Below are 27,367 nucleotides of genomic sequence, written 5' to 3'. Positions count from 1 at the left end.
CCTTCTAAAATAGAAATAAACGTACAGCGCTTATAGCGGTAGATATATTCTTAAAGATTAACGGGTATAAACTCTAAATAGTGCCCTTACAGCCTAATACTGCAAATTAAACTTTAGAAAGCGCCTATATTGCGGTATATACTAACGTGTGGACAGCTAAGCAACTAGGTTAATTCTATTAGCAGATAGCTACCGCGATTAAAAAGTAGACCCCTAAAATTATAGCGTATAGAAATAAGGCTGTAGAGTATTAAGCGTTGGACTATATTAGGGGTTTTCTTTTAGTTAATTATAACGCTATTTAGGTGGCTTTTTTAGATTTAAAGCCGTAACTTTCTTTAAGTAAAATCCTTTTTAAGTTAAAACTGTATATTATAGCAAGGGGAGTATATAATAGAAATAGCAGTATAATCTAGTATTTATACCTAGCACTTTAGTAACTATTCTTATCCCTTAATAATTATATATCCTTTAACTTATTAAGCGCCTCTCCGATTTCTAGTCTTATAGTACTAGTAAGTTCCGCGAATTCCGCTACCTTTTATTAGCATGCGCTAAATAAAAGTGCAAAGGCTTAGGCGAGGTACTATCTAGAGTTCCGTCTAAAGCGATTATATATATCACGCCGTAGAGATATAGTATTGCCGGACTTATATTTACAGTAAACTGTTAGGGAGCTGTTAAGAGATAACTAGGCGGGGGCAGCCGGGCGATAAGTCTAAAGATTAGGAGATTAGCAACAACTATATAGTAGATGGTGGACAATTACTAAGGGCGAAGTGTTAGGTATTATAAAAATAGCTTAACGTAAACCTGTCCGGGCGCTTAGGAAGAGCCGATAAGCTATTATTAAGGCAGCTGCTAGCCTGCAGAGTATAGCCAACTTCTATAGGAATTAATATATAGGCTTTCCTAGGGTCGCTAACTTAGATAGAAACTTTTTTTATAATAAATGTGCTGTCTGGCCTAAGATTAGTAAACTTAGCCATCGCGATGTAAAAAGCTCTCGCAGTTGCGTAGCAGGGTCGCCCAATTGCGGCACAGAAGGGTCTTGGAGCGTAGAAAGGTTATATAATAGCGGTATACACAGCTCGCGCAGTTACGGTGTAAAATCTAGCAAGTATAGCTAGGTGGGAATTACAGGTATAGAAAGCAACAATAGTCTAACTAGGTGCTGTTATAGCTTAGTAGTTACCCGGAGAAGACGCAGTTTAAAAAGACCCCAGGCGCTCTAGCGCATAAGGATTACTTATAAAGGGTAAGGCTTATATTATAATTAAACAGCGCTAAAAAGGGGCTGGAAAATTAATATAACTGTGAGATTTTAAACCACTATAACTTATTTAAATTAGATAACCGGCTAATAGAGGAGCTGCTATACAAACTACGCACCGTGCAGACTATTAATGCGCTGTTGCATTGCTATGCGGAGAATTAGGACTATAAGAGCGAGTAGAATAATTGCGTGCATACTAAGGTCTTAGAGCTCGCGCTAGGGAATAATAAGGTAAATATTAGGTTCTGGAGTGTGTAAGTTCTAATCTGCTGCCTTAACTTAAGCCTTGCTAACTAAGTTACTATATAGAACTGCTATAAGAATTATATCTAAATTCCGGCCTATATATTCCCCTAGCCTTACCACCGGCAAGATTATTAACTATATAATATTCCTTAAGCCTTCGGGTTCTGCTTACAATGCTATCTTATCTTTTATTAGTATATTATCTAAGTTTATTAACCATGCTGGCTATAAGGGTCTACGGATCTAACCTATAGCTATATTAATTAAGACTAAAACCTTTGCCCGGCCTAATAAGTATCGTGATCGCAATATTGCGTCCTTAAAATTAGTAACTCCGGCCGTCTAGTTGTGCCCCCTTCTACAGTATGTTTTTTTTATCTAGAATCCCTTAAATATCTTTATTACTTCCGATTATTAATTTTAAGACCTTTATTTATAGATGCACCTCCGATTACTAAAAGACTGCTTTTAAAATTAATACGGCTCTAAGGTAGTTTAGGGTTTTCCGTTTTTAAAACTTTAGTTAGCAAAATAAAATCAACACCTATTTTATTATTAGGTAAGCTAAATTATAAGTAGTTTATATAAACTATCTTCTGCAGGGATTTCCTGGTACCGCCTTGCTTTTATATATATAATAAGGGACTTGCCCGGGGAAAGTAAGTTAAGTAGAAGCCTTGCACAGTTCTTTTTTATCCCTCTGCAGGTAGCTGCCTAGTATTTAATAGGGTATCTCTGTCTTATATTCGCAGATTAGTTGCCCTAGAAATTGCTAGCATACCGATAATAAGTATTTACACAGCGCGGGTAACTTAGTAATAATCTATAGGCTCTAGATACGGTCTTATACCTAATTCCTAAGCAGCCGCACAGCTATTATTTATTCCCGAACCGCCCGCAAGCTATTCTCCTACACCGGCCACTACTACTACAGCCTGCCCTTTAATCCGACGTTGCGGTCCTTATAGGCGCTTTCTCTAAGAATTTACAAGCGCTGCACTCGCAAACAGCACCTAAGAACTTAACGCAATCTATTAGGCAGTAGGCAGACTACTTAAAGGCATCCGCAGTTACTACTTTAGGACGTCCTACGCTATTATATTTTAAAGAACGCGGATATACTTAGGCATAATAAAACATATGCTTACCCTGCTACAGCTGCACCTATATATTACCCTGCAGCGTGCTGCGAACGGCATCTTCTTATATAGGAACTAGCTGAAAATAACTTCGCATGCTTTATTGCTAAAATAGCTAATATATATTTTAGTATTGCTATAAGTTTTAATATTAGTCGAAGGTGCTTATAGTACAGGCTTTCTATTATAATACTCGACCTACAGCCGAGATTTATTATAAGTACCAACTTTATTATTAAAAGGCCCTATACTGCTGGCGAGTTTGTTATAGTAGTAGTTAGCGCTGCTTATTATATACGGCAGCACTTAAGTAGATAATATATAAGAGGCAGAGGTCTGCGTGGAATAACTAACTTACTCGATTAGAATATTTACGCCCCTATTAGTTATAGTACACTTAGTTATATATAAGTAAAACACAATTAAAATTATAACCTAGACTAGTATACCTTTAAGCTAGCAGAGAATAACCCGCCAGTATTTGCAATTATAAGACTTTTCTGCCTGTTATTCTTATGCTCTTTATAACCCTCGGGCAGGACTAGTGCGCGCGCGTCCCCACTATTATTAACAGGTGGTGAAATAGAGGGCCTTAAGGCTGTTGTTATTGAAATTCTGCTGCGCGAGGAAGTGGAAGCCGATAACATCGCGAGTGACGGGAAACGGAGCTTCTTAAGCTGGTGGTGGCGAATAGAGTTTTTAAGGTTTACCTACCTGGGCATGCAAAGCTATAGAGCGTAGCGCTAAGCACCGTATATTAGTGGAAACGGTGGGCAGGTATTAGCACCTAAGGCGGGTATTATAGGGGTTTTTAAGAGCATGTGCCTTTATCCCGTAACTTTAACGGAGCTCCCTTAAATAGCTCTCCTAAACTATAACAACAAATAACCCCTTTAATACTTAACGCTCTTTATAAACAGTTGCTGGAGAAGCCCGAACTATATTAAAATAAGATAGTAGTCTTCCTATATAACAAGTTCGGTATTTTTATAAATGCTTCCATAATTAGTCGCGCTCTAGCAACCGCACGCTGGATAAAGAAAGTTATTCGCTAAGTAGCTTAATAATAGAATAAAGATCTTCGGGACTTCTATTTATATAATTTCTCTAATTTCAAGTTATACTATTTTATATTTATAGATAAGTCCGGCTGCAACAAGCTTTAGGCGAACTAGCTGGTCTTTTTTTAGTATCGCGCCCGTTTAAGTAGCTAAGTTTTGCCGCAACTATAGGTATTAGCTTACTCTAATAAACAATACTATCTATAGAAGTTATTTAATAAGACAGTATATTAGAGAATAGGCTTCTATTATATAGAGTGCTCTCCGCTATGGCGAGCTAAATATTATTAAGCGGAGAGCATATAAGCCTATGTATATACGACTTATTACTGGTGTATAACGCGCATCGCTTTTTTAAGTGTTAACTAATGGAATTAAATTCTAGCTTAGCAAATTAATAAATGTTAGGCAAGCGTACGACAATTTATATATAATATAACTGCGTTTTAACCTTATCCGTGCTAACTTTATTACGCGATTATTTATACCCACCTGAATAAAATTATTCTTTTACCCTTAGCAATAAATATTTAACTATTCTTATTATGCCTTCTAAAAGCCGGAAGTTAACTAAGAAATAGTTTATATACCTATTACTCTATAATAATATATCCGACCTTCTTCGCAAGTACAACCTTTTCTTTTAGTTTTACGAGAAAGACAATAATATAAGTTATATAAATAAGGGGGCTACTAATCGCACACCCCCTTTTTACTAATCGCACACCCCCTTCTCACTAATCGCACACCCCCTCCCCCCCTGTCGCTTCACCACGTTCTGATTGGCCCGGAGGGGTGCTCTGAGGCCTCCGATTCGCTCGCCTAAGTCGCTCACTAATTCCAAATGCTCTCTCCAAATGCGGCCTTGATCGCAATCAATTACATCCTCTTCCTCTCCTTCTACAATACACTCACTATGGCCCTCCACCCGCCACGGCTGGCGTACTACGCTACAGCAGAGGTAGCGCATATTGCTCTACAAGCGCACGCATCAGCGCAGGGCTACGGCCTAGCAAAATACCGTAGTAAACCAGACAGAGTGGACATACGAGCATACCTCCAGGACGCATGCCGACAGCTCCGCCGCCAGCACCGCCTATTTCTGTAGTCCCTCGTCCAGCTCCTGTAGCTCGGAATGCCTATCAGTCGACAGCTACACCGGCTGATCTTTCTTATATTGATCCAGCCCTTCTTAGGCCTACAGTTGCATCTACGGCAGCATCTACGGCAGCGCATACAGAAGCGCATACAGCAGCGCATACAGCAGCGCATACAGCAGCGCATACAGCAGCGCATACAGCAACACCTGCAGCTAAGAAGCGCGGCCGGCCGCCTGGTGCAAAGGATAAGGTACCACGGAAAAAGGTAGGAGCTCGGAGGCAAGACAGTGCTCAGCCTCAACCTTAGGTGGAACAAGAGGATGACCGTGCAGATATCCTACAACAGATTGCAGCTCTACAAGCACGTCTAGAAGGGTCTTAGCGTCCAGCAGGTGTTGAGGGGGGCACTGCTGAGTTATTAAGCCGGCCGCCAAGCCGTAGGAACGTTGTAGCGCCTGCAGAGTATAACTATAAGGAGGAGGCTAAGAAGTATATGGATTAGTATATAGAGTAGGTGCAGGTGGTAATGCAGGGGGGCCAGGCTCGATGCAAAGGAGCCGTAATAAGGTGAGGTTTTAACAGGTTTAGCATGCTTGTAGGCATATAGGCACTTCTAGAATAGAACTTCTATTCTATACTAGACTTAGGCTTGTATATAAGGCTATACAAATCGGCATATATTTTTTCCTATTCGTGTAGCTATATATATAGCCGTACGTAAGGCCGTACGGCCTCGCGTATAGTATTACGTGTAGATAGACGTATAGGTAAATGCCCGGGGAAGCTCCGCGTTAATCCGAGCTAATTATAAAGTGGTGAAGCGACAGGGGGGGAAAGGGTGTGCGATTAGTAAGAAGGGGGTGTACGATTAGTAAAAAGGGGGTATGCGATTAGTAGCCCCCTATATTTATTAATCTAGGCCTTATTATAGAAAGAATTATATAGAAAAATAAAAAAGGTATTTAAGTAGTATAGAACAACTTTAACTACTATACTAGCTCGGCTATTATTAGTATATATATAAAAGAAATAGCAGATACTATAATAGTAAAAGAACTTATTATATAAAGGGGGCTACTAATCGCATACCCCCTTTTTACTAATTATACACCCCCTTCTTACTAATCGCACACCCTTTCCCCTTCTATTACTTCACCACGTTCTAATTAGCCCGGAGGGGTGCTCCGAGGCCTCTAATTCGCTTGCCTAAGTCGCTTACTAATTCCAAATACTCTCTCTAAATACGGCCTTAATCGCAATTAATTATATTCTTTTCCTTTTTTTCTATAATACACTTACTATAGCCCTCCACCCGCTACAGCTGGCGTACTATACTATAGCAGAGATAGCGCATATTACTCTATAAGCGCACGTATTAGCGCAGGGCTACGGCCTAGTAAAATACCGTAGTAAACCAGATAGAGTAGATATATAAGCATACCTCCAGGACGCATGCCGACAGCTCCGCCGCCAGCACCGCCTATTTCTATAGTCCCTCGTCCAGCTCCTATCGCTTAGAATACCTATTAGTCGACAGCTACACCGGCTAATCTTTCTTATATTAATCCAGCCCTTTTTAGGCCTATAGCTGCATCTATAGCAGCATCTACGGCAGCGTATATAGTAGCGCATACAGCAGCGTATATAGCAGCGCATATAGCAGCGCATATAGCAACACCTATAGCTAAGAAGCGCGGCCGGCCGCCTAGTGTAAAGGATAAGGTACTATAGAAAAAGGCAGGAGCTTAAAGGTAAGACAGTGCTTAGCCTTAACTTTAGGTGGAATAAGAAAATAACTATATAAATATTCTATAATAGATTACAGCTCTATAAGCACGTCTAGAAGGGTTTTAGCGTCTAGCAGGTATTAAAAGGGGTACTGCTAAGTTATTAAACCGGCCGCTAAGCTATAGAAACGTTATAGCGCCTGCAGAGTATAACTATAAAAAGGAGGCTAAAAAGTATATAGATTAGTATATAGAGTAGGTGCAGGTAGTAATATAAAAGGGCTAACCCTCGCCGTCCCCTCTACTACCGAACCGCCATCTAAACGCTCTCGCCACTCCGACGTCTCCATGATTTCCCGGATCTCGATGGATAAGCCACGCCCCCACGCCAGCCCCAGGACCATCCGCTCCGTCAAGTCGAAGACGACTGCGTCGACGCCCCCGCGGAAGACGCCGAATTACGTGCCGTACAGCCAAGACGCGTTTCTGGCGCGGCTGAAGACGTTTGCGGATGTGAAGCTGTGGACGATGAAACCAGACCCTATTAATAAGGTGCAATGGGTGAAGAGGGGGTGGGTGTGTGAAGCGTGGAATACCGTTGCTTGTAAGGGGGGATGCGAGGCTAGAGTGGTGGTGAGTCTGAGGCCGAAGCGGAAGGATGACAAGGGGGAGGAGATTGAGGGCTCGGAGGACTGGAGTGTGGATGTTGAGGAAGAGTTGGTGGCGGCGTATGCGGAGAGGATTGTGGAGGGGCATGCGGAGTTTTGTTTGTGGAGGAGGGCGGGTTGTAAGAGTAAGTTCGGATGGGTATGGCTACGTCGGTGTAGGGGATGATGCTAATCTGGTTGCAGAGGATATCTATCATATCCCGATTGCGCGACGCGATGTCTGCGAGGCGGATCTCTCACGGCGGTATCAGTCCCTCAAAGCGATCGAGGCACACCTGCCTCCGTTCGAGTGTGTCAAATTCACCGGCATCAATCCATCGTCTCTCATCAAGTGCTTACCACCCTCATTCTTCGCCGCCGCAGAAGAGAACGCTGCTACTGAAGAAACACCACCGCCCTCCCTCACAGCCTTCGCTTTTGCCCTATTCGGCTGGAATGGCGTCGCCCAAGACGGCCTCTACATCGCACAGTGTTCTCACTGTTTCCAGCGCGTGGGTCTATGGCTCTACACGAAAGAGCGTATCGCGACTATGGCTAAGAAAGTCAACGCCGAAGAATCTCAACTCCTCCTCAACCTCCTCGAAACACACCGCGAGCACTGCCCCTGGAAAAACGCGGAGGCGCAGGCTAACCCGCCGGACGGACAAGTGGCGGGCTTCGCGGCGTGGCGGACGCTACAGTATGTACTCGGTGTCAACAAAAGGCGGGACACTACGGCGACGCAGGGCAGTGCTGAGGTTGGTGGCGAGGCGGATATAGCAGGGAAGAAAGAAGGAGAGGAGAAGGGGGATAAGGATCTCGCGGGGAGGTGGCAGCGGTTGAAGAGTAAGTTGAAGAGATCGACCAGCAAGCGAAGTTTGAAGTCCCTAGGGAAGGGTGGAGATTCCTGAGGCTCTAGCTCGAGGCTGACATTAGTGTTTTCCTGAAGAGAAGCTCCTCTGCTCTACGAAAGACAAACGCTAACTCCGCCACCATTACCGCCCAGCCCCAAGCTGATTAGGATCGGTAAGTGGACGAGGTGGGTGGCGATTATGGTCTGTCCGGCCAAGGCCCTGAGTCACGGTGGAGGAGTTATGAGAATACTCCTAACAGGCTAGGACAGGACTGTCGTGGTTCATAGGTTCAAAGGCCATTACATACGACTACGATAGCGATATCTCCGCCCGTCGAAAACGACGGATCACAGTGAGGGAGCTACGAGGATATTAAGCTAGGTTTAGGATATTGAATTATCTAGTAGCATGTTCCTCAAATCATCAATCAGAGTTTCCCATCTACTCCCTTACTCGCTAGCATCTACGTGATCTACGGCACATAACTGCCACGCTTAGCACGTGCAGCGTCCGTGCCCGGCTTATATCGTTTCTATAAAACCTACTCGCACGTCTTTGATTTGTCTCACTATAGAGGAGTGGGTGGGCGGTGTTCAAACTATGCACTAATCGGAATAATTAGGTTAAGCCGCGCTTGAGCTTTAATTGGCTGTAGGCTTAATCCGATTGGACTAACTACAAGTGATACAAACAAACCGACCGTCAATCCGATTGAGGATTGGCCGGTTTAATAACCATAGTGCCAAGGGCCAACCTGCATCCCGCGAACACCTATACGTTTGCGAAGCTCCGGTTCTAGCATTGCCGAGATAAGCTTTCTAGCAGAAGACGTGACATAGCTTGGAAAGGTCAGAGGCGTTAGGTTGATGTAATTTTGTAGCATAATGATATTGTCGCCCATTGGATTCATTAAATCGTCGTAAAAGGGAAGGGATCCGCATAGCATCGCATACTTTTGCATATCAGCGCAGGAATATAACTGACTCTGTAGGCGTTACAGCGAGAACTTACCAAGATTATTCCGCAACTCCACACATCAACCCACGGGCCTGTATACATGTCATCGTATTTGAGAAGTTCAGGGCCGGTGTAGGGCAGAAGGCTCTCAGAATTCTCCAAGCAGACGCCCCGCAATTTTCCGTGCTGGTCCGCCTGCGCAAGGTTGAATAATGCGATGTATTCCCGGTTGTTTGAACCCCGCTCCATGGCTTTAGTTGGTTTATTCTTCGCATTAAATGTTCCTGCCATACTGAAGTCCGTCACAACGATATTGCCGTCTTTATCGAGTTGTAGTGTTCTTAAGTTCAGATTATAATAGATAACTCCAAAGCCGTGCAAATACAATATCGCTCCGAGAAGTTAACTAAAAAACCTTCGAGCAGTATCTTCTTTAAGCATTTTGTGCGAGGATACGTAATCAACAAGCGTACCGCCGCTAGGATACTGAAGGACAAGGCCAATATGATTTTTAGAGCGAATCATTTCAAGTAGTTGTTAGATATTTTTATAGTTGGTATTTGATTAGATCGCGTTCTCCAGGTGAACGCTCAATGCCTGTTGCGGATCCGAGGCGTCGCGACGGTAAAGACGGACTGCAATCAATTCCCCTTTATTATTTTTTAGACCGCATATTATCTTAACTCTGCAATCTTTATATAGCATTCGACGTAAAATATATGGCCCGAAGTAATATTTACAAGTAAGTAGTTGGTCCGACTGGAGAGGATTGCCAAGGTCTTCCACTTCGGTCACGCTGTCTTCTTGGGAGACTTCGCTTATTTTCTTACTCTCCTCCATCGGCGCGTCACGCAAAACCGGCAGCGGTAGGGCGTCGAGTGGGGAGAGGGCGGGAGGGACCTCGCCCATCCTTGGCGAGGGGAGGTTGTCGAAGAAGAGGTCGGGGCTGCCGTTATCCTTAGAGCTTATTATCTGTAAGAGAGGCTTTATAGCAATAGGCGCAAGCAGGGGCTGTGAAGCCTCCGGGCTTGGACTGGAAGACACGGGAAGCGGGGATGAAGTTTGGAAGACTGGCTTATGCGGAGATAGTATTACCCCCGAACTAGGACTAAGAGAATTATGTGGATGGGGAGAGATATGTAAGGTCGGCCTATATAGAGTTAGCGGAGTTCTGAGACTGGAGGAAGGAGTTAGTTAAGATAACTCTTTAAAGTTGGATAGATAGGGAGGATCGGGATCTCTTATCGTCTCCAAAGTCTTATTATTTTATCTCTCTGCGATGATAGACTGCAGCACAGGCTTTCGCGACATCTAGGATCTGCTAATTGACAAACTGTCGGCTGTGGGCGTCAACGTGTTCGCAACGACGACTTGGTCTGCTCGCGGGATTACAGTTAACAGCCCGGTTAAAAACTCTTGTGCTATTTAAGATTTGGTTGTGGTTTTGGCATTAGTGTTTGCACCTATTGTGAGATAAGGCTCGTGCGTCTGATCGACCCCAGTAGTCCACAATGCCGAAGCGCCTGTTATATCAAAGTCGGGCAATAATATATCTGCCTGAAAAAAACTTTCAGAACTAGAGATAAGGCGATGAACATAAGACTGCGTTCTAAATAGCAGAGGAGAGCAAGGAGTAAAGCACACCTTTATAAATCGAGAGATAACTATACCGAAGAAGCCCTTTATGTCTTAACCCAGGCGTGCAACATGGCATCTTTGGCCGTTAGCCGGTCTTTTGGCAAAGGAGCTATAAGAGACTTTACAAAATCACAAGCGTTATTGCTAATGCCGTGGACTGCCAAAATTTCAATAGGGAAAGTTGTTTTTCCCCTAACGTAGGGTCCTAGACGTCTAATTGGGAAAGGTGTCTCCCCGGTTAACGCCCGAAAGACAATCTCTCCTAAAGCCCAGACATTAACGGACACGGTGTATTAGTCTTCGACATTAAGATTATTAAAATCAAGAAGGCCAAGTTGCATAAGTATTTCGGGTGCTAAAAATCCCGGCGTTCTATTCAGCGTCCGTAGAGCAGTAAGTCCCTCTGCACGTTTGCTAATGCCAAAATCGCCAATTTTAACCCACTAATTAGGTCCTATTAACTTTACCAATATATTCTACACTAAGTTATAGTTAGGAATATTAGATTTTACGTCTTGGAAAAAGATAGATCCTACTGTTAGTTTTAAGTCTCGGTGGGCAAAACCATTCTCGTGCATAAATGCGATGCCTTCCAGGATCTGAAAAGTAATCTACTAAACTTCTAATACTGGCAAGGGTTTCGCTAGGTAATCCTGGAGATCGCTAAGGGGAAAATACTCTATAGTAATAAAAATGCTTTCCCCGCTCTTATACCACCTAGAGGATTGCATAAAGCATTATTTATATTATTTATAGGAAAATTTAGCAATAGCTTTAAGCTTATAACTATAGTTAATAGTACTTAATAGATAGCTATTCTTACGGATTTCCTTTACGGCACGTTGCTTCGCATCAGCCTCTCCCGACACTAATTTCTTAAGCCATACAGTCCCGAACGCACCGGAGCCAAGGCAGCTATATTTTTGCTAGTGCTCTTCCTTCTTTACAGTCCGTTGGCGAGCGCTGGCTCCAGAGACATAGTATATATAGTGGGTGTAACTAGAGTAGAATCGCATTCTTAGCCTTAAGTCCCTTATAAGATCTAACCTCGGAGCTATAGCAGCATAGGGCTAGTAGTATAAAGAAACAATATGCAATATATTAAACGCTGTAAGTGCGCGAAGCTTAAGAAGGAAAGCGAACGGAGAAGGATAGAAATTAATAAAAATATAAAGAAGTTGGGATAGGAAGGCTAAGATAACGCATAGCGCTTGGAGTCGGCGCTAGCCGTTTTTAGTGGCCCCTTATCCAGCGCTTAACTCTCCTTTAGGATACAACGCTGCCTCTTACCTCTATTATCTCTATCGCTTTCCGATATATATTATCCACCTCCCTTCCTTAAGATCTAGAGAAAACATGCAAACTCTAGAAGCAAGATACGCGGCGGATATATAATAGGCTAGTTACTCGAAGGTCTCTAGGCCGCATCTTAGTCCTAACTTAACAAATCAACTCAATATAGTAATATTTGGAGATAACAGCGACTTTAAATATACCTCTATAAGAACTTCTTTAATTAAAGTAATACTCTACGGCCGCCTAAGGTAGCGCGGTAAGATATTAGATTTATTAATATAATAGGTCTATAGGTCCTTTAGATTGGCGAATATATTAAAGTGTTATTTAATTAATATTAGGGAGCTAATGTTTAGTAAATAGATCTGCTCGGATTCCAGGCCGTAGCGTCTAAACATTAAATAAAGAGTATATAATATAGATAATTTATCCCTAATTGCTGCTAATATTGCTTGCTATAGGGGATTATTATAATCTAATAGATTATATTTAAAGGAAAATACAGGCCCTAAATTAGAGAGAAGTGTATATCTATTATTAATTAACTTTCTTTCCGCATATATAGATAATAAGAGAATATAACCTATAAGTATAAACTAAAGGTTTCGTGTTAAACTTATAACCTACTACTATACCCAGTATTATAAAAGTTCCTGCGGAGCGTTGTATCTACCTTCTAGTAGTTCCTGTGTAGTATATAATCTATCTCCTGGTAGTTCTAACAGCTCTATATAAAGCTCTTCTTTAGAAGGCGCTTATAAGTACTCTACTAGTAGATACTTTAGAGGATTAGGACTAATATAGATAGACTAATCCGCGGCTTCCCCTGCTATTTAACGCGTTTTTATAGCTTGTATGCTAAGGTATACACTAAAAAGTAGGATTATAGGTATACCTAGGCCTAAGCCAACACTAAGTCCGACCTTTATTATAGTGTCTTTGTTTTATAGTTATAGTAATCAAGTTATAGCGCTTAATATTAGGGCCGGGAAGAACTGTATAGCCGTAGCGCTTCTTATACTTAAGTCTGTAATTAAGGTTAAGGTTGTTATAAATATTGCTAACGTAGTAATAGACGACGAGACTTCTTCCGCTGTAATATTAAAATAGTGGCAAGTAAAGAACCCGTCTCTAGCTATATTCCCGACTAAAAGGAAGAATATATTTAAGTCCGTTAAATTTATACTATAAGTTTGGACGGTCTATTTAATATTGTTTATTCCGAAGGATAATAATTTCCCCTCTAGACGGTTTCTTTATTAATACCGGGCGCTTTAAGTATAAATAATCTAAGGTAGATATACCAGGTATAATTTTCCCTAAAGGATTATAGCTTCCTGTTATTTTTTGCTGCTAAAGTTTAATTTTATAAGACTTAAAGTCTGTCTTCTATATAAGGTGTTAAATAGAAGAAAGCTGGAGATTAATATTATTAGAATAGTTAGTGTTATCGCCAGCCTAACTTAGAAAGGTAAAGAAGTTGCTTTAGGTGCTAACTCTAATAGTAAGAAGTAAGTGGCCAAGGATAGTAAGGGGCCTAATTAATTAAAATATTGGTATTAAACTAGTGCCTCTAGAAAAATAGAAAGAATAAGAGTATTTATAGTAGAGTAGATGCTGTAGTAATACCTAAGAGAACGGCAAGAACGCTGCTCTGTTTATAGGTGCGGCGCGGTATAGCCTAATAGCTAGGTCTAATCTGGCCGCTAGTCCCAGACGTATACACAAAATTAGTAGCTGTAGCACAGCAGGATAGAAATAAGTTCTTAACTAACTACTTATTATACAGCTTCTAGACCTATTTTATAGTTATTATTGCAAGTGGTTACGGTGTTATAGTAGCTTTTAATCCCTAAAATAGACTGCTTTAGACTAATAAGCTTAATTAAATAGAGATCCCGTCCCGTCTTTTCTAGAAAAACACCTGTATACTAGCTATAGAATGCGTTTAGGGGCTGTTTAGCCTCTAGCTGCGTCCGGTAAACAAGCGCGGATTTAACGCCATAGATATACTAAATAGAACTAGAATAGAGGAAACCCTTTTTTAGACCTAAGCTTACTAAGGCTAAGCTAAGTATATAAAAAAGTAAGGTACTGCAAGGCGTAGCTTTTAAGATTATCCCTTTTTTACAGCTGCGCTTCGTAGCTTAATATCCGCGCTAGTCTACTAAACGCATCCAGAGGCTGTAGCTAAAATCGAAGATTTTTTGCACTATCGCAAGATTTACATAGTATTTATATAAGTGGAATTAGTAGATAAGATAAAGTAGATTTACCTGGGAAATATTTTATAAAGCTGTTATAGTTAGGAGCAAAATTATAAAGTCGAGAAAGCTAGATCTCTAGTAATATTACGGCTAATAGGAACCTAAGCTTTAGCTTCCAGCCTATTTTACTTACGGCTAGCGGCTCGGCGCAGACTATTCTATTCCTGGCCTGCTGGCACCCTAGGTAGAGGCTCCCTGCGCCTAACACTATATTTATACTATATTTGTTTTGCCTTCTTATTAGTATACGCCGCAGGCCTATATAAGATCCTTTATTATAGCTGTGGATTAGCCTTTCGCATGCGCCGTAGGGCGCTTAGCTGTGCTGTATACCTTAGCCTTTCTTAAAGATGCCAGACTTTCCTTAATTCCGTATAGAATCTGCGCGATCTTAGCCGCTCTATTATAATTGCAAATTCTATACCTTAAAGGCGCATTTAACTTATAATAGTTAGGATTATTATATAATAGTTAGGATTATTACTTTATCTTTATTTCTACTTTATTTTTAATGCGAACTATTATCTGCATTAAATAAATTGCTATACTTAAGCGGGGCAGTTGCGTAAAGTAGCTTTTTAGAATATATATAGAACCGAACTCTTAGGGTACTTCTAAATTTCTTTTCCGCAACTTTATACTCTGTATGTCTAAGCAGACCCTTATAATGCGTTAGTTCTAGAAAATCTTCGTCCTTAATCTCCTATCCCGGATAGATTATAAAGACGCTATTTTTCTAGCTACTGCCCTAAGCAATATACAGCTCGATTAGATAGATGCAGTAAAAGGCGCCGATATACTTAATAAGGTGCTGCCTCTAGGAAATTACTAAAACCCTTCTAATAGTATTAAAGAATACTAGAGGGTATATATAAAAGCTCTTCTAATATGCGTACTCTAGAAATCCTTATATATACTTTATCTATTACTAAAGCACTTTCTATAGTATTACCTAACAGAATATTTCCACGGCCCTTATAATAGAAGATAATATAAACTAGGATATATAAATTAGGGACTAACTACAGAATTTCGCACTTTTATCCCGCGCTTTAATATAACCTTTTTCTTTAAATCCCTCTAAATTCGCCAACTTAACATTTCCTATCCTAAAACCAAAAGCTTAGATCCTAAATATCTCTTTTAAAAGCGCTCCTAGGATAATTAAGCCCTTTAATTCTCTATATAGCGATAATTAGGATCTGCTCTAGCTCGGCCATTGCGGCATGCAGTTTCCTAAGCCCAACAACAAACCCCTTAACCCGCTCGGTTGTGTTGTACACTCTAACAACCTCACCGTCCCTAAGAAGTAATTTATCTATTTCCAATAGGGCTCCGAAGACCTCACCAATAACTATCCCGCCCACACGCGCGTCGTGCACTACGCCACCGGCGGCGTCTGCTCGCTGGCCTACGCCGTCTCGCAGCGGGGCGCTCGCCGCCTACTCTACGAACTCGGCGTTAACAAGTTCTCCTTAAACCTAGATATTATGCTGCGCGAGTTCTACACTGGGGCGAATAGGCGTGTGCATAGGACATATTTAACTGTGCAGCCACAGTTGTTCCAGCACTATTAGCCGAGGGGCGCAAGGAAGGGATTTAGTGATATTTCGGATTATAGGGAGGATTAGAATAAGAAACCTTATTTAAAGTATATATAGTAGAGTGTTAGGATAAATTTTAGGAAAATAGTAATAGGGGAGATAGATTATATAGATTAGTGGCCGGCTGGGGGAAAGGATAACGGGCTGCCTAGTTAATAAATATAGGGAAATAAAGTTAACTAAACAGAAGCTTAAATATATATTATTGCTCTAGTATAGCTTTCTCCGGATAGACCCCCTAGATTCTTATTTATAGATGCGCCGCTGTTTATAGTAGCCTACCTAGTTTCTAAACAATTAGAAATAATTAAATACTATCTTACTAAGAGTTTAGAATATAGTCTAAAGCCTTATCCCTTAACCTGTTAATTAAGGCGCAACGCTCGGGCCACTTTTTATAGCTAATTAGATGCACCGTATCGGCCCCTAAGTATAAAAGCTATAGAGAGATAAAAATGTTTAAATTCGTGATTTCTATATATATATCTGCTTATAGAGCTAGGCAATAGTATTAAGCCGGGCTATATACTCGCTCCAGTATATGCCCTCTCTATAGAACGGAATATTGCATACAGAATAGCCCTAATTCGTTCTTAGCGGCCTTTTACAGCGTTTCCACCCCCTGCTATTCTCTCGCTTCTTCTATATTATATTAATAGATAGCTTAGCAAGAGCTTTTCGAGCGCTAAGATAAGGCTTTAAAGTTGCGCGGTGCTTAGCTAAGCAGCCGGCGCAGGTGGGTTATTTTATAAACATTTTAATATACTAATACTTATTAACCGGTCTCTAAATAAGATCTATAGGCCCCTTCGCTCTTTATATAGAATTTTACTGGCAATAGTAAATAGATGTATATAGGAGCTTGTTTTATAGGTCTTAACAGAATTGTAGATAAGTATCTTAGCGTAATACGCGCTCGCCTAAGCCCGGCTCGGGCCTGTATAATAAGAGTATATAGCTATTGCCTATAACTATATCTAATAGGAAACTCTATAATAGCTTCTATATCTTTCTATAGATATAATTTATATTATAATAGCTATATATCTGGTCTACCACATCCACGCCGCATATCTAGAGGTTATACTTATCGATTATTACTAGAATATTAAGCCACGCCTACGCCTTTTTACCAAACATCTTCACCGTTTAATAATATCCTATAGCTGTTTTTATAGGTTGTTTCTATAGCTTAGTAATATAATCCTTCCCGTTATATATAGTAGACAGGAACAAGACTATTATTGCATTTTTCCAAGCGAATTCTATTACCTTATAACTTTTTAACAACTTACTATATAGCGTGCCCTACGGAATTTGCCTATTATAGCTTAACTTAAGGTCTATAAATAATAGAGAGAAGCTCTCTACAGGCTTAATCTTCTTCCTTTTTATCTAGCGTTGTAAAGCGCTAGATTATTCCTTAATAGCAATAATATTTATCTTAATTCCTTCTATCTTTTCTTTTTTTATTTTAGTTGTGTATATAGTGCCAGCTGCTCCTATTCCAAGCTTATAGAGCCTCTTAAATAGCTTTATATTAGAGAAAAGAATATCCAGCTAAACTATATACTTATAAGGTGGATAGAGGGGTTAATTTATAATAGAATTATATTATATTAAAAGATTAAGTATAACAGCTTATATTTTAGTAAAGCCCTCTGCAAGAAATAATTTATTAAGGTTAATAGGGCCTTTCTTATCTCCCTTAGCATGCTATAGCTAATTAAGAATATAGCCTTAATTCGCAAGAACCTATATTTTAAACCCCTCCGGCGTTAGTTTAGATAGAATGTTAATAATTTCGCTAGCCTGTTCTATAAACCTCTGTATTGTTTTATTAATAGTAAGGTAAGGGCCTAGGGTTTAGTATATGCGGCTGCGTACTCGTAGATACTTAGAGAGCTTATCTATACACTTAAATATTAAATAGAATCTATTCTAGGGTATAGGAGAGCACTAAAAGTACTAATTAATCTGCTTAAACCGGGTCTTTAAAATATAGTCTTTTACTATATAGCTAGCACCACGTGATCTAGGGCCCTAATAGTCCTTAACGCGCTTCTCCACGGTAACTCCTATATAAATAAGTGTTCTAAAATAGGTATAGAGCTCGTGCCTTGTAGTTAGCTTCTATAGCTATAGCAGGCGCACGTTGGTGGGCCGGTGCTATTCTGTATACTTGTTTGTCTACTGCACCATCTTCTCTATTATTTTATTAGTAAAGAATAGCTTAAAAATAGCTATAGGATTATGCCGATTAAGACCAGAGGGTATAGAGGCTCTCCCTAGAGCATGCCAACTATTAATACGGAGTAGAGAGAACTCGGGCAGCGGCGCCGGCTTTAGGGGGGGTGTTTTTACTTATTTTATATAAGAATCCTTCTATTTAACATAGTTAATGTTATTTAATATTCTGGGCATAATTAGGTATTAATTGCTGTCTTTTTAGGTGGGTTCTAGTTAATTATTATGCCTAACAATATTTGTTTATATATCTAAGAATAATATTCGCTTAGTATTAGCCCGAGCGTTACGCCTCGTTAGGTTAAGGGATATCGGGAACTCTATTCGCGGAGGTGTTGTTTTATTCTATAAGCTTCGTCGTGCGAAAGATATATACTAAACACCTTAGCAACCTTATAAGGTATTTCTATCCTAGACTGGTATTTATAATAGGAGCTATACTGGAGAAGGTAGTATAGTTAATTATTAAAGTATTAGCTATTTATCTTGCAAAAAGCTTTCTTAATAAGAATTTTATCTAAGTCTAGCACGCTTTGCAAAACTAAGTTATAGAATAAAAAGGCGAAGGATATAAAAAGTTGTTAAAACTCGGGACCTCCAGTAGCGGATAAAGCATCCTAATTTTTGCTTTCCCGAAGGCAGATAGTGCTGGCAGTAAGCTCGTCGCTATATAAAATTACTTTATCTGTAGGCAAGCTTTTTATCTTATCTGCTTTACATACACACTATTTAATTGCTCTGCCGGGAGTTGGGAAAGTATAGGTAATAGTAGCTAGCGCATTTCGCTATAGTGCGTGATCCACGGAACCGCTAATCTAAAAGCGAGGGAATCTATATAGAGATCTGTTAATAAACGTCCTTAGAAAACGTTTCTAAAGTTTAGTAGTAAGTGCGTATATAGATAAGGAACGGTCGAATAAGATAAGAAAATATTCGCATTTGTCTGTAAAAGAAGGTATTAACACGTTGGCCTTAGTAAGTAAATCGCAGAATTAATCTAGGTCGCGATAAAGTACTATATATTCTATAACCGTGTCTAATACGTCGTCTATATACATACAGTAATGCATTGCATACCCTTTAAAAGCGCGGATATATTATCGGTTTATTATAACTACAGGAACGTCTTTTAGAACTACCGGTTTAATATCCGTACTATTATATATAATTCGTATAAAGAGATTCTCCTTTAGTATTATATTATAGGCTTTAGAATAAACCTGCTTTAATACCCTAAGGATTTAAGTTTCGATTAAGTGTTTAACTATAACAGCGTTGGAAGGATATCTGCTATCGCGGCTTCTATTAGACCTAATTCTTTCTTCGCGTAAAATAGCTTCCTTAATAAATGAAAACTATAGGTCCCTTAGATAATCTAAATGCTCGAAGTTGCATAAAAGGTACTTATATACTTTATTCCGGATCTTAGGTGGTAGGTTAAGGAATTAAAACGCATTAGTATAAGTTTATACTAGCGGCGTCTCTAGAGCTAATATAAGGTTAATAGAGCTAAGGGAAACGCTGGCTAGGTCGTGTAGTAGTTCTTATATTGGAGAAGATATAGCATAGAGAGCGGTGGACACGAATTAGTGCAAAAATATAAGAGCGGAGACGTAAGGCTTGCAATATAATATAACGGCTTAGGTAATAAGTGGTAGACAAGTCCCAGATTTCAATCGATATGGCGTTGGAGGTTAGGGCTTCGAACTGTAATCCAAAAAGTGTGGTGTATTCTACGAGAGGGGTTGAAAGTGCCGGGTAAACAAACGCGATATAGATGGAAATTTCGGCTAACTAACACCTAGCATAATTATATATGCGGTTAAGACCTTAAGTTAAACCTATATAAGACAGGTTAGAGAGTTTAGTATTAAAAATAAAACAATGCGGTACTATAGATCTAGTATGCCGATTTAAAATTGGCATTAATACACGTACACCTAGTTATATATTACTAGATAGTAAGATTTATATAAAGTCGACTAGTATAATATCGCTATTATGCGTACTTAATAGGTAACAGCGAAAAGGTTAATAGTTATATTCTATAGCATTATATTATAGCCTTATTCCTCCTCCGTCTTATTACTATTATTACTCCCCCCGAGGTCCAGCATAATAGAGCTTTGTGGTGGTTCTTGCTTAGGCATCCTACTCCTAGCTCTTAATGCCAGATTTGTACTTACTCGTGCCGTGTTAACGGGACTTAACACGAGTAACTCTGCACGTTGCATTAAGGAGCCTAAAAGCCGATCGGTAGCGTCTACGTCGTTCTTATCGTCCGATACTTAATCTTTTGCTTTCCGTAGGCGTTCGATTATGCGGAGAAGAATAGGTTTAGCATGCTTATAGGTATATAGGCACTTCTAAAATAGAACTTCTATTCTATACTTAGACTTAGGCTTATATATAAGGCTATATAAATTAGTATATATTTTTTCCAATTTATATAGCTATATATATAGCTGTATATAAGGCCGTATAGCCTTATATATAGTATTATATATAGATAGATATATAGGTAAATACCCGGAAAAAGCTCCGTATTAATCTAAGCTAATTATAAGGTAGTAAAGCAATAGAAGGGGAAGAGGTATACAATTAGTAAAAAAGGGGTGTACGATTAGTAAAAAGAGGGTATATAATTAGTAGCCCCCTAAACTATATAGGAGAATATAATACTAAAAAATATAATAATCTAGGTATTAAAAGGTGCGCTAACTATAAAAGAAACTATTTAGTATATAGTATAGAATATAATATCCGGAAAAGGGCCTAATATAACGGGTTATCTTTTTTATACCTTCTAAGTAATATATACTAAGGCAGAGTATAGGTTAAGTTATTATCGGGGTGTAATAGTTTTTAAAGGTAAAGTAAAATTAATTTTAGGTATAAAACAGGGTTATTACTTCTAATAGGTAGTATTAAAGTCTTAAGTTAAATATAAGGTTCCTATTTATATAAAAAAGCGTCCCTATATACTAACGCACCGTTCTAAAAAACCTTTTTACTTATACTGCTTCCTAGGCTTATAGTTTTTAAGCGTTCTAAGCGCTTTAAGCGCTCTCTTAGCTCTACGTTTATTTTCCCTATAAGCTTAATAAGCTATTATATAACTTTCTCCTCGTAATATTCTATTCTTAGATTATTCCTATTTACTAGCAGTTTATAGGGGAATTTAGGATTTCTATACATCTTATATATAACTTTTTTAGTCCTATAACCTAGTCCTACACGGATGCTAAGGAAGGACTCCACCGTATACAAAGAACTATAGACAAACGGAAGGACGCGCTATAGAAGGAACTGATAAAGGAGATAAAGGACATAAGGAAGAGCATTAGCGAGCTGAAAGCTTAAGGAAACAAGACATACGCAGCTGCAGCAGCGAAGGCCCCGATGGCAATACAAATCGGGCAAGCTATACGAATTGGATAGGACGCGAGAATCGGACAGGATGCAACAAACAACCTCCACGAAATCAACATCCACATCGAAAACGACGCCCAGCGAGCGGCTAACACGACATATATAAACGACTATATCACAAAAAAGCTATAAGCAGCGGGAGAGCCGGAAACTACAAAGATTAGTGATATTAGGAAGCTATAAAGTAGTAATATTAAGGCAATTGTCGCGGATAAGCTATTAAAAAACGCCCTCCTAAAGAAGAAGGATTAGGTTCTTGTCCTAGGCTCCTCCGCCACTATACGCACGCCTACGGTGCTTATTAAAGTACACAGCATGCCTAAGAAAATAGACCTTAACAACCTAAGCCTATAAAAGGATATAATAGAAAACAACGCAACCTATAACCTAGGACTTATAATTAATAAAATTATATAAAAAAAATAAGGCAGCTATTACTATAGCGCGGGCAAACCTAGCACAGCGTGCAAGCTTAGCTATTGTAGGCGTATAAACAGAAGCAATAGCGAACAACGCTATTAATAACGGCATCGCTTAGAAAAGCTATATACTTAACGCCTTAAGGTATAAGGCAGGATTTACAGCCACGCAGTGCTTTAACTGCCAGGGCTATAGGCACGTTGCAAGGTACTATAAAAAAAACGTTAAATATATAGTATGCGCAGGCGAGTATAATATAAAAGTATACCCGGACAAGACTATTAAAAAATACGTAAACTATAATAGAAACTACCTATTATATAGTGCTAAATACACTGTTTAAAGGGGGGCTTAGCAAAAGGCCTTTAATAAAAAATAGATAACACTATGCTAATACGCTGTAGAGCGCAATAAACTATATATATTCTAAGCGCAGTTATATAATAAATAATAGCACGCAAGGAAAATAGCTTTAAAGAAAAGGGTGTAATATATAAGGGAGTTTAAAATATAAGCAGAGGAGCCCTCCTCTATAAACTCTATAGTATTTACAGCTTTTACTATACCTGCACCTTTAAAAAGACCCGGACCTAGGCGGCTAAAAAAAGTACTTACAGCGGATAAAAACCAGCCCGCTATTAATAAGGCATTTAGAATTAGAAGTAGAACGCAGCCCGCCTAGTTTACGCGACCTAACTAATTAGCTATACTACCGGAAGTATTATTATAGCTAGCTATATAAACTATATACAGCAGAGGCGATTAGCTAATATTAAGCGGAGAGGTTTAAATACTATTATTATAAAACAACCTAGCTAACTAATAGATTTACGCTAAGTAAAAAACCTAGGTAGATAATAGGTAAGCTAAAAAATAATAAGAGGACACTAAAATAAGCTAATATTAGAATAACTAAACAACTTTACTATTATATAGTATAACGTCTATAAAAACTTAATAACTTAGAAAAAGTTCCTTAAAAAGGCGGAGAACGCTAGCCTGCAACCTATAGTACTAGCTATATAAAAACTATAAAGAAACCTATATAGGCAGGGGTAGGAGTAGGGGTATATAGTATATATAACGCATATAATAAAGTTATACTATCTACTATACGCAGGAGAAAAATATATAAAAGCCTGTATATACGTTAATAAATAACTAGATATTAATAAGTAGTCGGTTATATACTACTTACTAGATCTTAACACCCTTTTCCTTTATATAGAGGAAGAAAGGATTTATATTTATAATATCTATAACCTAAACCCTAATAGTATTATACAGGAACTACCTCTACTGCTAAATAATACTAAAGCGGAATATATTTTTATTAGAGATATAAACCTATACTATCCGCTATAGAAAGGAGTTTAAGTTATATAAATTAAAAAGTAAGTAGAGGAGCTCCTTTATATTACGCGCGAAGCAGGTATAGACCTAGCTATAGAGGAAGGGCTAAAAATATAGGTAAAAGGAATATTATAGTCTATAATTAACCTTATATTTATAATAGGGTAGCTAATAGAATAAATAATTTCCTCTATAGTATAAAAGGAATAAAACTGCAACTCTAATTACCGGCCTATATATATAGAGTTTGATATTTTACTACTAAAGGCAACTAAACCCCTATAGTATAGGCTATAGAAGAATATAGTATAGAAAAAAGTATAAAAGAACCTAGTAATATAGCTAAATAAGCTAGAAACTTAAAATAACCTGCAGGAAATAGAGGAAGATTTTAATATATTTATATACCGCCTATATAAGTATATATAAGCTATAATAGATAAAACTATACTACTTATAAAGCTGTTAAAATAAGTATTACCTATATAGTTAATAAAGTATACTAAGAAAGTATAGAAGATAAGGCGGGCCTATAGAACCTAGCGCTTATTAAGAATAGTAAAGGACTAGATTTTGTATAGAGTATAGTATAATAGAAAAAAGAGGGCTATATATAAAGAAAGTATAAAAGTATAGCGCCGCGCAGTAAATAAGATTATATTAGATCTAAAAGGCGTATAGAAGCTAGCTAAATAGGGTAGAACTATTAGAAAAGAACTACGGCTACCGCCTTAATTCCCCTTTTTTTTTATAGCCTAATAACGTAATACTCTATATAGATAATAAAACTAAGGCCTAAATACTTATAGAATAGTTCTTTCTACTCTTTATAAAGGCAGACCTCTCTAATATTAAAGAATACTAATACCTAGAGCTATATAAGTCTTTATAAAATATTATAGTAGAAAACGTCCTCTCCGCGCTAATAGAAATAGCCCCGGATAAGGCCCCGGGTATTATAAAGATAACTAACAGGATTTTTAAGAAATATAAAACGCAGCTAGTACTAATACTAGCTAGGTTCTTTACTAGGTGTATATATATAGAGCACTACCTATAGCCGTATAAAAAATTAATTACTATAGTACTATATAAGCCTTAGAAAGCATCCTATAATATAGTAAAGTTATATAGGCTAATTACGCTGCTAGAAATAGTAGGTAAGCTGCTTAAATATATTATAGTATAAAAACTATTTAAAATAGCAGAGGAGAAAGGCATGCTCCTACTAAGCTAAATAGGCGTAAGGCCCGAATAATCTATATAGATAGCATTAGAACTTCTTATAGAAAAAATATAAACTATATAGAAGGGTAACTTTTACTTTATTACTTTTTTCCTTAGCCTGGATATTTTAGGGGCCTTTAATAAAGTATTTTATAAAAGAATAATATATAACCTATAGGTCTAACGTGTACTAGAATAGATAGTCTAATTTATAAAATTATTTCTATAGAACTAAACTATAAAACTTTCTATTAAAAAATATATTACTAAAACTATTCCAGTTAATACAGGTATACTATAAAAATCCTTACTTTTACTAATCCTCTTTTTATTCTTTATAAGCACGCTCCTGCCGGCACTATAAAAAGGTAATATAATAGCCTATAGGTTTATAAACAACACTAATATCCTTATATTTAGCAGAAGCACGGAAAAAAACTGCAGGGCAATTAAAAGTGCGCACGTATAGTATATAGAGTGGGCGAAGAAGTATAGTATAGTATTCGCCCTAGATAAGTATTACCTTATATACTTTATAAGGCGCTGTTTAAATATAGTAAATATAAAGGCTATAGTAAATATCTAGAGCTTTATAAAAAGCCTAATTATAGAGCTCTGCATGCTTAAAGTCTAGGTAGACTTTAAACTTAAATAGGGCCCGTATATATATATTATAAAGGAAAAGGCTATAGTATAGATAGGAGCCCTTATATAGCTAATAGTATTAATATAGGGCGTAAGCTTCTAAAAAGCATAGTATATATACTTAGCAGTTATTAAGCCGGTCCTTATATATAGGTGTACTACCTAGTTTCCAACGCTAGGTATAAAGGAATAAATTAGCAAAGCAAAGATTAAACAACTTAAAATAGCCTAGAACTACTTCCTTTATACTATTATAGGGGCGTATAAAATAATAGATATTAAAACACTTAAATATAAGACCTTTTACCCTTTTCTATAGCTTAAGCTAAAAGAACTTATAGTAGTATACGCGGACTATATATACGCAGGCTAGGCTAGAAAGTATATTAAAACTATATACTGTACTATTAGAAATACTATTAGGAGATACTATAAGCCTAGGAAAATACCTAAATATAAGCTAAGCTAGTATAATATACTAAAGAGGCTTATAGTTAAGGCTATAGCACTAGCCCTAAAATATAAAGGGCAGTTAGATAACTTATATAAGCTTTTAAAATAAGAAGTAATATAGGAAGCGTATAAGGAAAAGTAGAGGAATAAATAGAAGGCCTATAGAAAGAAATAAAGGGGCCTTCCTACGCCGGCCCTTAATATAAAATAGAATAAAAATTAGGTAACTAAATACTATAAGCTTATAAAAGTAGAAAGCTTAATTATTATACTTTTATAAACGGAATATATAGGGCTTAATATATACCTGTACTATATAAGGGTACCTAATTACCCTTTACCTATATACCCCTGCAGGTATATACTATAGTTTCTAAAGTATATAGTAATATACTATAAATAATACTATAATAGCAGAAGTAATATATTCTTTAAAGCTAGAATAAAAATATATATATAGCTATATAAAGACTATAAGGGAAATAAGGCCGTTTTATAATAGTTCCTGTACTAAATAAACCTCCTACCCTACCTCTTTATAGCTAGAGAGATAGTAACGGAAAAGCTAGCTATACAGCCAGCCGACTTATATAGCTACGCCCTAAGAATAGAACTATATATATATACGCATATTATATAACTATAGGCACGCCCGTAATAGGGTAACTCCCCTAATTTCCTATTATCCTTTAATTTAATACCTTAGCTTTTAAAAAAAAAAAGTACGCGCGCCCTAATATAAACCCCGGACTTTACTAACCTTCTAGACACTATATAACCCTAGAACCTAGAGCCTATAAACACCGGATTAATCCTAGAGAATATATTAAAATAGCTTATTCTATAGTAATGCTTATAGAGCTGCCACGCGTTTTCTATAGCCGCGTAGAAATAAAAGAAACGTAAGGCGTTATATACTATAGAAAATAAGGTTTTTACCTAACTACTATAGAGCGAACGGTTTCCCCTTATAAATAAAACCTAGATAGCACTGCCGTATAAACCTTAATAGAAGCTAAATCGGCCTAATAAAACCTAATAATAATAATAATAACCTAGTTCTATATAATTAGTTAAATTTATTTACTTATTTCTATAAGTGCCTCTGCACTTAGGTAGTTTATATTACGGATTATAATACCTAACTATAAGCCTTAGTAAAGTAATAGGCTATACTAGCTTAATATAATACTAATAGAAATATAAGCCTATATAAATACTAAGCACTACTAGAAGTATATATAACCTAAATAATACCTTAGTTTTAATCTAAAAAAAGAAAAGTAAAGGGCTTTATATTATTATTATTATTATTAAATTCTATTACGCTAGTATAGCTCCTATTAGGGTTTATATAGCTGTTCTATCTAGGCTAGTTTATAAGGAGAAACCGTTTGCTGCTATACAGCGTTCGGATAAAAACCCCGTCCTCTGCAGTATATAGCGCTAAGCGCTCTTTTTATTATTATATAGCTATTAGGGATATATAGTAGATCTATTAAGTCTACTACGGAATAAGCTATTATAATGCGTTTTCCTAAATCTGTCCGGGTTTTATAGTTGTCCTCCTAGGCGCGGGTCGAGTTAATTCCGGAGTAGTAAGCTGGTTTAGGATTAGCGTAAGGGCACGCGTGCTGTTATTTCGCACGCGTGCCCTTTATTAAGGCGTTGGTCCTTAAATTAAATAATATATATAGAGGTAGTGCTATATAGGCTGCGATATATATAGAGGCTGTAGTATATAAGTAGATATAGCTATTAGGTAGGTGCGTAATATA

General features: G+C 38.0%; 4 protein-coding genes across 4 annotated transcripts; 3 read left to right on the top strand and 1 right to left on the bottom strand.

Moving 5' to 3' along the window:
* The first annotated feature begins 4,774 nt into the window (after positions 1–4,774).
* BDZ99DRAFT_460000 (uncharacterized protein) lies at positions 4,775–5,599 on the top strand. Its single transcript, XM_033719287.1, has 2 exons — positions 4,775–5,087; positions 5,205–5,599. Exons 1-2 carry the CDS (start codon positions 4,791–4,793, stop codon positions 5,322–5,324), a joined length of 417 nt encoding a protein of 138 aa, XP_033581280.1. The 5' UTR covers positions 4,775–4,790; the 3' UTR covers positions 5,325–5,599.
* Positions 5,600–6,915: 1,316 nt separating this feature from the next.
* Positions 6,916–8,458, top strand: BDZ99DRAFT_437219 (zf-C3HC-domain-containing protein; the record flags this gene model as incomplete). The annotated part of the gene is made up of 2 exons (XM_033717572.1): positions 6,916–7,342; positions 7,401–8,458. The coding sequence occupies 2 exons, from the start codon at positions 6,916–6,918 to the stop codon at positions 8,105–8,107; spliced, it is 1,134 nt and encodes a 377-aa protein (XP_033581279.1). The 3' UTR covers positions 8,108–8,458.
* Positions 8,459–8,698: 240 nt separating this feature from the next.
* Positions 8,699–9,916, bottom strand: BDZ99DRAFT_554766 (uncharacterized protein; the record flags this gene model as incomplete). Its single annotated transcript, XM_033727135.1, has 3 exons — positions 8,699–9,002; positions 9,062–9,327; positions 9,748–9,916. The coding sequence occupies 3 exons, from the start codon at positions 9,914–9,916 to the stop codon at positions 8,778–8,780; spliced, it is 660 nt and encodes a 219-aa protein (XP_033581278.1). The 3' UTR covers positions 8,699–8,777.
* Positions 9,917–15,551: 5,635 nt separating this feature from the next.
* BDZ99DRAFT_379852 (uncharacterized protein) lies at positions 15,552–15,785 on the top strand (the record flags this gene model as incomplete). Its single annotated transcript, XM_033715166.1, has 1 exon — positions 15,552–15,785. A coding segment is annotated over one exon (234 nt), but the record flags the coding sequence as incomplete, so codon positions are not given.
* Between the last annotated feature and the right edge of the window lie 11,582 nt (positions 15,786–27,367).

This window comes from Mytilinidion resinicola (genome assembly GCF_010093595.1).
Source record: "Mytilinidion resinicola strain CBS 304.34 unplaced genomic scaffold BDZ99scaffold_4, whole genome shotgun sequence".
In the NCBI taxonomy this organism is placed as follows: domain Eukaryota; kingdom Fungi; phylum Ascomycota; class Dothideomycetes; order Mytilinidiales; family Mytilinidiaceae; genus Mytilinidion; species Mytilinidion resinicola.
The sequence above is the reverse complement of the archived record's forward strand: the minus strand, read 5'-3'. Positions and strand labels throughout refer to the sequence as shown.

Coding starts and splice junctions, on each gene's coding strand:
- BDZ99DRAFT_460000 (XM_033719287.1), top strand. CDS start 4,791: ATGCCGACAGCTCCGCCGCCAGCACCGCCTATTTCTGTAGTCCCTCGT. Junction 5,088..5,204: donor ATAAGGTACCACGGAAAAAG/GTAGGAGCTCGG, acceptor GAAGGGTCTTAG/CGTCCAGCAGGTGTTGAGGG.